Source organism: Megalops cyprinoides, chromosome 25, assembly GCF_013368585.1.
Source record: "Megalops cyprinoides isolate fMegCyp1 chromosome 25, fMegCyp1.pri, whole genome shotgun sequence".
NCBI classification, from domain to species: Eukaryota; Metazoa; Chordata; class Actinopteri; order Elopiformes; family Megalopidae; genus Megalops; species Megalops cyprinoides.
In genome coordinates, this window is record NC_050607.1 from 12,644,807 (window position 1) to 12,657,716 (window position 12,910).

A 12,910-nucleotide genomic window follows, 5' to 3' on the forward strand; every position below is an offset into this window, starting at 1 on the left:
AACACAGTTACTTGGAAATGTGCTCTCCCAGGAAAGGATGAACAGGTGAGGCTATTAAACATTTATGTGCATTCATTCTCTGCCTGAGAGCTGTGTGGAACAGCAGCATTAAACGCTGTGTCTCTACCCCTCCGTGTCGCACTCAGCAGCAATAACCCCAACACTTCCCTCTGTGCTCACACAATGCTGGCAGGTGGCTTTTCACTGACAGGACTATGCCTCCACTGGGTATGATGCAAGGTAACACTGTCTATTTCAGTGTACGATGTTAAATGTCCTCAAATAGGTCACTGCGAACACTACAGATGATCGTGAAATAACAATTATACAGTTACATTTAGACTAATAAAGGCATCTTATGACAACATTTACTTGGTTGTCCCTAATGTATGAGTCTTACTTAATTTCAGTGCATGTATGTTTAACAGCGCGCTCTGGGCTTGTGATCCCATCCCTCTAATGATCTAGGCGCACTCTCTTGTAAGCGCATGTTGAAAATCAGGTAACCAGGTTTTGCTTCCCGCTGTAACGTGCTTCTTATTAAGCGCTGTGTACTGAGCTTTGCTCCTCAGCTTCAGCACTGACCCCTGCGCTCTTGCAGCACTCCCACATGCTGACAGGGAAGTCAATATCAGCTGTTCATAGGCTTTATGATTATATTTGCATAATTTCAAAAGCACAGAAGGGATTTCCATCTGTGTTGAGGGACTGGGTGCTGATGTACTTGTGTGATCTTTGCAAACAATGATGTGCCATCTCCAGCTCAGTGTCTGGAAAGGGCTTTAAACGGGCCTTGACAGATTCCCTTTCCTTAATGGAAAATGCTGTTTGATTTTTTTTTATTTGCTGTGGAGCACAGGCAAGTCATTAAGCATTGCACAGAATATATGCAGCCAAACTATGACTTGGCTATTTGTGTGTGCTAGGCTGGTGCTCATCATGCGAGAGTAGAGGCATTAATAATCCAGCACATGCCTATTTTAATGCTGCAGGGCAAAGTAAAGCTTTTACCTTTACCTTTACCTCAGCTGTCTGACATCCCTACAATATATTCCTAGACAAGCATTTTATGTGCATACCTGCATCTGAATCTCAAGGAAAAATATACAAATCCAACCAGCTTTTGAGGAAATAAATTACATGGCAAGACTGAAATACAAAACTTATCTTGGGTCATCTTAAGCAGAAAGCTCACCCCACTAACCACAGCAGTAAAACCAACAGAAAAATCAGAATATTCCTCCCACCAGAGCATAGGCACTTGATTTTTTATCTTCCTGTACAGTTACTGTTAACTCACAATAAAATAAAGATACAGATCTGAAGAAAAGTTCCCCAAAGCTTAACTGGACTTATTTCATTAGCCAGATCATTATGTTCCCGCTGAGGTTTCATTTTTGAACCGGGGGGCTTTGCCCTCCAAAACTGTCCAATTCAGACCTCCAGCAAGGGAGCTGAGGTCCCAGGGAGAGCGATAATCCAGTCTTGGGTTGACCAAAGCACACTCTGAAGCTAGGGAGACCAATATGTCTCTCATCCCATGGTGGTTGAGGGAGGCTTTGCCATGAGATGGATGTTTTCCTAGCAGCGTGGCGCTCTGTCTTATTGGGTTTTATGTTTCAAATGTCTTGCTCATTGGCCCGATAGACGTCCCCAAGGGGGAGGAGGAACAGATGGCAGGGGTGGGGAGTGTGGGGGGGCAGAACAAGGCAGACTGGCGAGTGTGACAGCCAATCCCCTTATCTGTTCCTCTCTCCCAGCGCAGGCTGCTGGCGCAGAGGGCCGCTACGTCCCGGGCTACGGGGCGGACGCGTGTGCGCCGAGCGCCGCTGCTCCTGGGGGAGCTCAGATACCCTGTCAAGTCGCGTCAGAGGAATCCGAACGAACAGATGCCGGCTGTTCATATAACCCCCCCCCCCCCCCCCCAATGGCTGATGACCTGCCTCTGACACATATACACACACACATGCACAGGCATACACACCCACATCAACACGGAGCCAGGCCCTCACCAGCCATCTAGGGCAGCAACGGTCACAGCACAGGATTCATAAAAGAATCACCTGGGATTGGGTCCTGACCTGGGCCCCTTGGTTATACCTTTGGTTGAGGTCTGTGAAACAAACTGCTCCGATAAGCCTCCAGTTGTATAAAGGAGAAACACACAAAGCAGTACGCACAGCAGTCGCGCTTGATGAGGGTTTTTACTCAGCACAGCTCCAGCTAATCTTTGGGAGTGCACAGAGCAACAGCGTCACTGCTATCAAGTGTCCTAGAATGCATGATGACCTCAGAGGCGATCACATTACCAAACACCACTGAGACATCAGAGTCTGGGCAGACGCTTCCTGGGACAGAAACTACTATTGCTGTGAGCTTCCACCCCCCCCATCCCCCCCCAACCACACCCCTCCCCTTCCCAAATCACTACCCATAGAACAGAACACGTACTGTAAGAGTAAGGACTCCGTTGTCATAGATTCACCGTTGGTCAAGAAGCGCAGGGTTTTCATTGGTGAACAGAGTCCTACAGAATGCCCAGCACCTCAGATGGCTGCACATGGAGACCATTCAGCTCCCCTCCACAGCTGCAGTTTGCCCTTTCATCACATCACTCACTCAGAATCAGTCGCTAAAGCTAATCACTGTCTCTATTCACATTCGGATTGGGCTGGGTGGGGGGAGGGGAAATGTTGACTCATAATTGTTTGTAAGAAACCTTGCACTCCACTGATTTGATAACAGGGTGATAGAGGGTAGAAACTGGACCATAATTAAAATGGCTGGAAAAGCAAATGCTACCCCATTTTTTAAAGTAGAATCAATGGACACCCATTGGCAGTATTGCTTTGCTTACTGTATATAAAAATAAATATAACGACAAGGTGTCCTTCCTAAAGGGGAGTCTATGGATCCTGCTAACTATTACACTGACAACTAAGAGGAAGGCCTACCAAATGTTGCAAAAAACATGGAAATCTCAAAATGAAGAACTGTGCATTGTCACAGTTTGTCCTCTTGTGCTGTTATGCATATGATTAAAGCGCCGATGAAATAATTACATATTCTAAACGGCGCTGGTTTTGAGGCAGCGATATATGTACTCTATGCTTGAATCGTGTTACTTATTGTTAAACTTTATATTCTGAGTGATGGTGCGCGATATCAATATCAAACGTGTCTTATTTCTATTCCAGACCAGCAAAATAACCATCGCGCGGGGACTGAATATTTTTAACATGTAGTTTCCTCAAAAGAATAATAACAACCAGTTCACAGCACTATTTTCACTTGACCACCCATGCAAACAGAAACCGGCTCTCCATACCTTTACGAATGAGGTTCTCGATGTCCTGGTCGAATCCTAGCCGATGGCATTTGCTCCACAGCCCCATGTTGGTGGAGTTATACTGCCTGCTGCACTCGTCCGCCGCGCTCATGGCAAACAGCTGCCGCCGGTTCCGTGCCAGCAGCAGCTTCTCCTCCCAGCGGTCCAGCCTCGACCTGCTCGCGCGGAGCGGGAGGCTGTTATTGGGGATGTAAATAAAGCCCGGGTCGTTCCTGCGGCTGGTGAAGCTTCGGCATCGCTCCCTGTATCTTCGCGCGTCCGTCTCGTACCAGTGGTCGGAGCAGATAGCCACCGCCAGCATCCCCAGGGCGCACAGCGAAAGTGAGAGGCCGGCGTACAGCAGCAGCTTCCCGGCAGCCATGCTCGCTTCTCTCAGAGCCGCATCAGCACCACAACAGCACGGACAGCTCCCGGACGTGCACCCGCATTGAATTATTCAGCTTACATCACCTCGCGGGACCAACTGTAATACCATCATCCAGGCGGTAAACATACAAGCTAAGTTAACTCAGGATGCGATCATAAATTTCTGCGTTAGACGCTCGGTAGTCCGTCTACAGGCTCTCTCTGTGTATGGGAGAGAGAGCTGCTGCAGCTGTGCGGATGCTCGCCGAGTGAAAAGATGCTTATCTCATTCCTCGTTTCACATCCATCCGTTGCCCTTCCCTTTCAATTTGTCTGAATGTGGCGAGATGGGAAAATCCAGACGCATAGTTTTTAAAATCTCACTTGCTTACAGAGAACCTTGAAACAAAAAATAAAGGAAAAATAAATCGTTAGAATGCATTATCCATGAAAGCCTGTTATTTTGTTTAAACTATTTTCTCTTCTCCTCCTAAGTTTACACGTGGAAGCTCGTCATATATATGAGCATAGCTCTTCTGACAGTGCATTGAAGTCTATTGTCAGGCGGAATCCCGTGAACGACATAACATTGTGATAGATTTCCGTTTGCTAAAATAAAAAGCTGTACAATACGACCATATTATTGTTCTGGAAACATTAGCTTCGGTCTTGCTGTGCACAAAAACGCTCATGTTTTGCTGTCAGTAGATGCTTGCCCGCCGCACCCCTTGCCATTTTTTGCAATGCAGCCCACTTTACGAGTAGCGCTTTTTCAATTTGTGCAAAGAATATTGCATGAACGCATTCAAGCTGTTGATTTTAATACCTGTTCGCGTTTGCATGAACATATAAAACCAGTGTGGCCAATATGGTGTACAGGACATGCTGTGGTCAGGCAGCGATCATCATGAAGACGTTTGGAATCTATTGTACATGTTTAAATGTTATTATACAGGTTTGAATACCATTAAGTACGGACGAAACAAATTTGCATTTCATATTTTAAGAAGGCTGGCATGAACATATTCAGCGTGGTACCCAGTCTAGAAAAATCTATCAAATGGGTCCAATTTTGTCTATTTTCTTTTGTGCACATGCTTTTGAAATAATAACAAAGGCCGGAAGTGCCGTTCTTTGACAGTATCAACACAGACATACTCACCACCAGCAAGGAGGGTCCCAGTGATGTATTCCAAAATAATGAAATACAGGCCTAGGTATTATATTTTTTAGAACCTCGAGTTGCTGGAATCCATGTCTTTTCACGAGACGTGTATTTTCTATAGGCTAACGTGGAACGTTTCTAACAACAGTGCGTTTCTCTCAAAGCACTTAAAAAAAGTGGTGTCGTTTACTTTAAAATATAATTATGTGAGGGTAATTAGATGCATCCTTCTTGCTAACATTATACTGTAAATGCGGCGAAAAATCGCTTCCACAGCCCCCGCAGAAATAAATGAGCTATTCCTATTTTTGTTTGTTTGTGCAGACAAATATTAGACGAGGATGTCGGGATATCCAACAGCTCCGCTTTGTCGCGCGAAAAAAGAACACATTTGAGAAATACAAAAGAGTTATCATGTAATCGTTAAACCTTGCAGTCAGGCTGCGCGCCTCTGTATAGGTTCTGCTCGGAAAGATACAGTGGTGATGTCACACTGACAACGTGAGATTCATTTTTTATTAAAACACCTTCTTAAAGCCATACTACTGCAAGCAGGGAGGAAGCCCGCTGATGCACTTGTATTGAAGGCACTAAGATACAGCGTTGTTCCGTTGTTTTATACTCATGTGGCATATTGCATGCCCACGCCCATGCAACGCAGCATCTGGTCGCTTTTTATTATTAATTTGTCACTGAAGCCTGGGGGGTTAATAATCCTGCATTATTGGAAACCCTTGGCAACGTGAGTGTGTACCTCTCACTGATAAAAGAGCCACTGAATTATTCATTATACTTGCCAGAGCCCAGCTGTGTCAATAATGCAAGTCGATTGTAGTCAAGTTCACGAGGTCCAAACGAGGAAGCAGCCGAATACGTCTCTCAGCTTAATACATGACGTTTGCCATTTTATGGTATGAACCATGTCTATATCGACAGCAGTAACAATAATCCCTCGCATGTTTTTTTCCTTTTATGGAGCGGGAACAATTCGTTCTTTTGAGAATTGTCTGGGGCACACTGAAAGCAATTCTTAATGCATGGTGTTTAGTCAGCGGGGTGCGATCATGAGCAGGACTAACGAATTATGTACAAATTCAGAATATGACTGACTTTTGCAAAACAATGTATTAAGCACCCTCCAGCTGTCAGCCTGCAAACACGTGACACGTGGTCTTTTGCCCAAAACCATGGGATTTTCAGGCTTTTCATGTTTTGTCCCTTTTTGGCTTGTTGTCAGATCGCTCCAGGGGTGAAATTGGTGATTTAAGACAAGCAATGCTGTCAGATGACTTCAACAGTCAATTTAAAAAAAATGAATTCTGAAGAGAAGCCTTCTAAGAAATACTAAGAGAGGTATAGATGTAAAGATGTATATATATGCTGTTGATTCCTGGAATGTTCCATGTCATTGTCTGGCTGTTAGCTGAAGTTGCAGGTCTGGCAAGTGAAGCCAAATGAAAGGTAACTCTGGAACCTGCAGGACTCAAACTCTTGGACTGGAATCGTCTATACCCGGGCTGTGTTCCAAATCACATAATTGTATACTAAGTGCTTGGTTACTTGGTAGTATGTATTCACAGTCATACAACTTAGCATGTGCCACCGGTTATGGGACTGTGCAGTGGGAGTCCATGGATATCTGCTCTTCCTTATAACCAACTATAACTATAACTATAACTATAACTAACTATAACCAATAAATTAAAAATGGCTAAACTAAACATCATGCTATGCAATATCTTGCATGTGTAAATGCTAACATTAGTACTCTGAATTTACACTTTGTAACAGCATCTGGCAGAGTTTTGCCAATAAATATTATACTCTGACAAGTGAAATGGCCAACTGCAAAAATGCAGTCAAACAGAAGACTTCAGATGGATGTAAAAATGAGTCAAACACCACTCACAGACACTATAAAGAGGAATAATTTGTCTCCCATTCTTTAAGAAGCTGTATTTTCCTTTTTTGGAGCAGAATGTTCACTCTCGAGTGACATGGAAATTCTAAACACATGCGACAGACCCATTTGCTGCAGTCTGCTTCTAAGCTTTCAACAAGCTCTCCCATGATAACCAGAAATGACAAACATTCTAGAATGCCAGAACTAGGCCACAGAAAGATAAACAATATAATTTATGTACATTATGTGTATTTACAGTCGCCTACTTAAAGGAATTCATGATATAATAGTACTTATTTTCCTTGTTAAAAAAACACTCTTTCTGTGACTCTACATAAATTGTGATACACTACCGACTGTTACAGATGGACCTTTACTGGTTCAAATGAAACTCACTCCAAGGGTGCAATTGCTATCCTCCAGTCACAAATCTGTTGACTGAATATCTATCATTCCACATCATGCATTCGGGGCATAAAACATGCCCCACACTCTCAGGATTTCTTGGCGAGAGAAAATAGGCAGGAACTAACCTTTTATCCCCCGTATATCCGGAAAGGAATTAATTCACCTTGGATTACCCCATGCAAAACTGAGCACGGGTTCACAGGAACAGCCTTGCATACAAAGGTTTCACCAGACTGATATAAAAGTGTCATTGCTTTTCTGTCCAACAACTGAAAAATAATAATTCCACCTTTTGCACCCCAGCAAAGTGAGTGTTTTAGATATAAACAGCATAAAGGCAGACAAGACAATGGAACAAGACAGGTGTGTAAAGGTGTGTAAGACGTGTTTCCCTAATAGAATTTACCACAGGATAGCAGTACATTTATTTTGTATCATTCTTATATTTCCATTTGGAAAACACGGAGTGAAGGAGAATCGAATCCAAGATGTTAAAAAGAAAAGTGATTCTTGACCTTATCTTGGAGTAAGTCTTAGAGTTTTAGAAAAACCTTGATCTTTACAAAAGCGAAGGATCTACGGTTGGGAAGAAGATCAGTTATTTATATAAAATGATCTTTTCTTTTTTCAATATTTAGTCTTTATACTCATTGTATGTTTTCCTTTCTTTCTTCTTTCCAGCTTTTGTCTGTTACATATCTACACATTCATGCAAGTGCCTGATGCATGTTAATTACCAAATTGGAAAATGTAATAATTGCAGAAGACCTGAATATATTTTTCAGGCAAGCCGATTGGACATTATGAGGATTTTGTCATCATGTCTTATTTCTCTGTTTCCTGCCTGTCTGTTATGGGTAGTTATTGAATTAGCACACGCGCACTTCCCTTTTTCATGTTAAAACAAGGTCTACTCTTCAGGAAGATTTTACAGTTTCTTGAGGCCTTACATCATGCAGACATTCAGTGCACTCTCTAAATTATACCATTTTTCTCTGTGGTAGATTTGCTAGTTTGCAGACTTTCTAGGTGACATTTCTTCAGCCGAAGTAACTTTTTAATAGCCAGGACCGTGTTTGCAGCTGATTGCTGCTTTCAGTCAACACCCAGCTTGTCATCTCAGAATTTAGATACACAATGCATTAACTTGTCACTTGCTATTTGAGGACGTGTGTTATCTCCTTTCATTTTTATCTTCTGAATTGTGTTAATGGATACATTCTGTGCTTGGAAAGGAAAGACGTGCCCGGAATGTTGATGCGCTGACGGTTGACCCTGACTTTTCTGTTGCCACACTGCCACCTAGTGGAGCAAGATGCGACAGAACAGAAGTTAATGACGTCATCCCCAACAAATCTATATTATAATGGTGTGCATCATTCAGAATGTGTGTCCAGCTGAGCAATGTATTGGAATTATTGTGTTTCCAGCACCCCCTGCATTAAATTGCAAGGCTAAATCTTTTTGCAAATGATTTCACAGATGATTGTGCTCTACATTCAGCCAGTAGACCTACTGCAGTAGCATGTACCCAAGCAAACAGGCCCAGACAAACAGAAACAGGCATAGATGGTAATGGTTTCATCGAGATATAAGATTACACTACAAAAAGAGAACATATATGTATGTATAGGCAATTTCATCTTTTACTTTTTCCCGTTCTCTTGCATTATTACGTAATGTTAGCATTTCCATGTTACCCTCGGCGTCCGACTGGCTGTCATAGGTGCGCTACAGTGGGGAAAAGTCTCCTGACATTTATTTTCAATGTTCAATCACAAGTATCTGGTGAGATGTAACAAGAGTAGTGGACATGTACTACCTTATAAAGGATGTTGTAGGATATCTCTTTATATGTATATACAGCATTGTCAGAAGTGGAAAGAGTTAATGTCTCACACCAGACATATGTCTACTAGGCAAGACTAGGGTAGAGGACTTTCATTGGCACAATCAAGACAGTAAGTTGAATCAAATATCACAAAAAACTCAGTCTGCAGCAAGCCATGGCTGTCTCATTATATATATATATATATATATATATATATATATATATATATATATGTAATTCCCTGGCTTTTTCTTTTTTCCTTTTTATCTTTAGTAGGAGAGGGAGGACATTCTAGCATAAAGGGCATTTTGTTGAAGATTTTTTTTTACAAAACTCCTTTTAGATGTCGCCCCCTGGTGGTATACACCACTCAATACAACGACATCATTTATATCGTGTGTCGATATAAATGTTCGTGACAGAAACACGGATTTCTCTTCCCACCACAGAATAAACTGAAGAATAAAATAATATAATAAAATAGTATTTGTCATTAAATATATAGATTTATGTATCTTTTATATACAGCAAACTGGATTTTCTACGCAATACTTGAATATAACGATATCTTTATTATGGAAAATTGAGAGGTAAAAATAATTTTTTAAAAATCTAGAAGATTTTGTTTGGAACCTTTGGTGATGATGCTGCAATGTGATGAAAATCTCGTTGTACCTGGCGTAGTACTTGTGTTGAGATGGAGTAAATGGAACTAAAGTGAAACGAAAATGTGAGTAGACGGAAGATATACAGCAACGAACCGCTACATGATGAAGACTTGCATAAGGTCAGACAGCAAGCAATGTAGTTGATATGGGTTTGGTAGGATGACTTATTTTAATTGGATGTCCTTGATACCGTAATATTGATACACTTCAGAAATACCAGTTCAACGCGTTGAATGGTAAGTTGATTGCTACGGCACATGGATGCCCGCATTAAGACGTGTTCGCTAGAACATCTTGGCCTCTTCTCCACAATGTTCGCTAGGTCGCTAGCTGCTCTGTCAAAGTAGGAAACAAATTAACCCCGCTAGTTGGTTAATTACCTGCTTTTTAACTCGTTCTTAAGTCTGAATGTAGCTGCTTAGCTACCGTTCGTTCTCTGAGTTGTTTTGATTTACCATGAATAGCAATTTTAGTGTTCTTTCTAATGCACAAGATATCATCAGATAGCACTGACATGTGTTGCTTGAACAATGTAAATGTCGTGCAGGTGCTGCGATACTGTATGCAGGAGTTCGTAGTGAGTGAGTGTTCCACAGTCCTGGTCTTAGGGTACCCACGGCTATGCTTTTTCTTAGTGTTCCAACTGACTTCTTAAACATACCAGGCTTGATGAGCTGTTCGTCGTTAACACTGCACGGGATCTCCTCACATCTGTTTGCCATTTATAAAACAAGTGTGTAAGGAAAGTGTGCAAATAAATAATTGCACTAGCATAACTCCATTATCTGTGCTCTGTGATGTTCCTATGATAGGTTAGTTTATTACCTTATTAATATTAATTATAAAAGTTAAATGGTAATAAGCATAAGAAATACCTTAATATAATACACCACCAGTAGCATTCTGTTTTACAAAGCACTTGGAAAAGACCACAGTAAAGAGAGCCATAATTGTATTGTATACTACATCCACACAAGTATTGTTAATAGCTCAACCAAACCAAGGGAACCAAAAACTGCTCACACACAGATGTTTGAGGACCAAGACTGGGAAAGCAGACAGGTAAAGGTTTAATGTACATTATTCCTCCTGCCAGCATCAGTTCTTCCTCTCTCACTGATGGCCACCCTGTCGAATTACGCTGTGCGCATGGCACGCCTCAGTGCCCGGATCTTTGGGGAGGTGGTGAGGCCCACGGACAGCCAGTCCATGAAGGTAGTGCAGCTGTTCAAGGAGCAGCCACTCGCCAAGAGGAAGGAGGTGTATGACTGGTACCCCCAGCACAACACCTACTATGCCCTCACCAAGAAACTGCGCTTCATGGGCCTCTTCAGGTACCCACCATCCAAGTTCTTTATGTACTTTTATGTTCCATGTTTTACTATGCAGGGATTATTGTTTTGAGGGTACTGATATTGCAGTGTGGTTGAATGAGGGCAAAGGTGCCTGAAATGGAAGCTCATTGCATACGTCTCAGTAGAATGATGATAAAACAGCTGTGGGAAACTGCCTGTTCCTTTTGCCCCAAAGAACCAGTTCTTTCCCATGTAACCATAATTACATGGCGAGAGTGCTGACCTTACACTTTGATGTCTGCGAGACAATCATTCCATCTTTAGTTGAATATTTTTGCAAGCTGTTAGCATAAGGTGTCGGATATCGTGTGATCCTCCTTTTATGTACTCTTGTTTGTTTGCGCTCTAACTAGAGATGAACACGAGGACTTCAAGGAAGAGATGCGCCGCCTGAAGAAACTTCGAGGGAAGGGCAAGCCCAAGAAGGGCGAGGGGAAGAGGGCCGCAAAGAAGAAGTAGACAAGTGTTGATCCCCTGCCCCCTCTTCTGGACCAGGAACTGCCATATACTGCAGCGGGCATCTCCAGAGAGCAACGCCCATATTCAGTCTACCTGCAGTGCTCTTTGGTTTCATAAACATTTTCTGAAATTTAGGGAAAAAAGTAGACTCTGGGCCAAAGTGTGATTCAGAAGTCATATTGTAAAAATAATGGGGGTTTTCACTCCAGAGCCATGGACTGGACATTAAAAGGAATGCAGTGTCAGATGTATCAATCATTTTGGTTGAGATCTGTATTATGTCTTTTGTTTATAGACTCAATGACCATGAAAACCTCTTTTGAGCTATTACCATGTGAGGTGTATGTTTTTCTTCAAAATAAAGGTCTATGAAAATCAATGAGCAGGTTCAAAAGTTCAAATGTATTGGTCTCCTACTTTCCGTGATCACAGAATGTATGGTGTGGTCTTTGATCACACCATATAGAAGCAGAGTGCTGCTTCTATATGGTGCCATTAGACATGGAAATGCTTATGTTCAGACTTGGTAAAATGTCCATAAAATGTTGGATGATTACAAATGGAAATAACTCTTGACTTCAGCTATCAAATAATTGCAATGAATTTTTTATGAAACTATCACAGCCTGTTTCTCAGGGGGAAATTGTGAAATTATAATTGTGCCTCGTGATGCCCTTTTTTAAAATCTGACATGACAACACTTGTGGGAGTACTATGTGTATAGTGCATTATAACACAGTTTCAGTAAATGGACCATCCTGGTGATATTTGTTTCCATGATTTTCCTGAACTATCAAGCACTGTTGTGTAAGCTAAAACAAAAGGACAAAGTTTGGTATTGAAAATTCAACTCAAGAAGCCTTTAACAAGTTTTTTTAATGTATGTATGTGAGATATAAAGTAGTTCCACTAATCTGTATCCTCAGAGGTGTTAAACCGCATTCGTTTACACACTTGAGAGTACCAAACACCTCTTTGAAATCTGAAATGTAAAGCTTCATTCAAATTAAAATGTACATTATCATACTTTAATGGTTATTATGCAGGCATCCATTCTGATTTATATTACATCACTCCCTTTACAATTAAACAAGAAAACCTGGTAAGAAGCCATCCATTAATGCCAACCGTCCCTTTCATACCTCTCCTAGAGCACATGGATGCAATTTTCTTCTTGTTTGTCGTGCCAACCCTGACCTGTAGCCTCCGAACAGAAACATACAAAAGATGGATAATTTATGTTAATAGAAAAAAACAATCGTAATACTTTGTCTAATTTTGTAGCAATAATGTCCAACAAATAACACCCTCATTGTCATGGAGAAACCTTGTGGATCAGGTAAGTACAGAAAAAAAACATAATCATTTCTATTTTTAAAATCTGAGTGGGCAAACAGAAATTGAATATGTGCAGCTCCTTATCCAGC

At 41.7% G+C, this 12,910-nt stretch overlaps 2 protein-coding genes across 2 annotated transcripts in view; one reads left to right on the top strand and one right to left on the bottom strand.

Moving 5' to 3' along the window:
* tmem178b (transmembrane protein 178B) overlaps window positions 1-5,432 on the bottom strand; it is a 62,503-nt gene extending 57,071 nt beyond the window's left edge. The window contains exons 1-2 of the mRNA XM_036520192.1: window positions 4,857-5,432; window positions 3,329-4,093 (exon numbers count right to left, since the gene is read on the bottom strand). Of these exons, the coding sequence (XP_036376085.1) occupies window positions 3,329-3,710 (382 nt within the window). The 5' untranslated portion in view covers window positions 3,711-4,093; window positions 4,857-5,432. The remainder of the gene's footprint in view (window positions 1-3,328; window positions 4,094-4,856) is intronic.
* A 4,943-nt stretch (window positions 5,433-10,375) lies between these two features.
* Window positions 10,376-11,864, top strand: mrps33 (mitochondrial ribosomal protein S33). Its single transcript, XM_036520433.1, has 2 exons — window positions 10,376-11,003; window positions 11,378-11,864. The coding sequence occupies exons 1-2, from the start codon at window positions 10,789-10,791 to the stop codon at window positions 11,481-11,483; spliced, it is 321 nt and encodes a 106-aa protein (XP_036376326.1). The 5' UTR covers window positions 10,376-10,788; the 3' UTR covers window positions 11,484-11,864.
* Window positions 11,865-12,910: the final 1,046 nt, after the last annotated feature.

Bases quoted from the DNA above. Each gene is read 5' to 3' on its own strand.
- mrps33 (XM_036520433.1), top strand. From the start codon at position 10,789: ATGGCCACCCTGTCGAATTACGCTGTGCGCATGGCACGCCTCAGTGCC. The intron at 11,004-11,377 runs GTACCCACCATC...CGCTCTAACTAG, and splicing joins CGCTTCATGGGCCTCTTCAG to AGATGAACACGAGGACTTCA.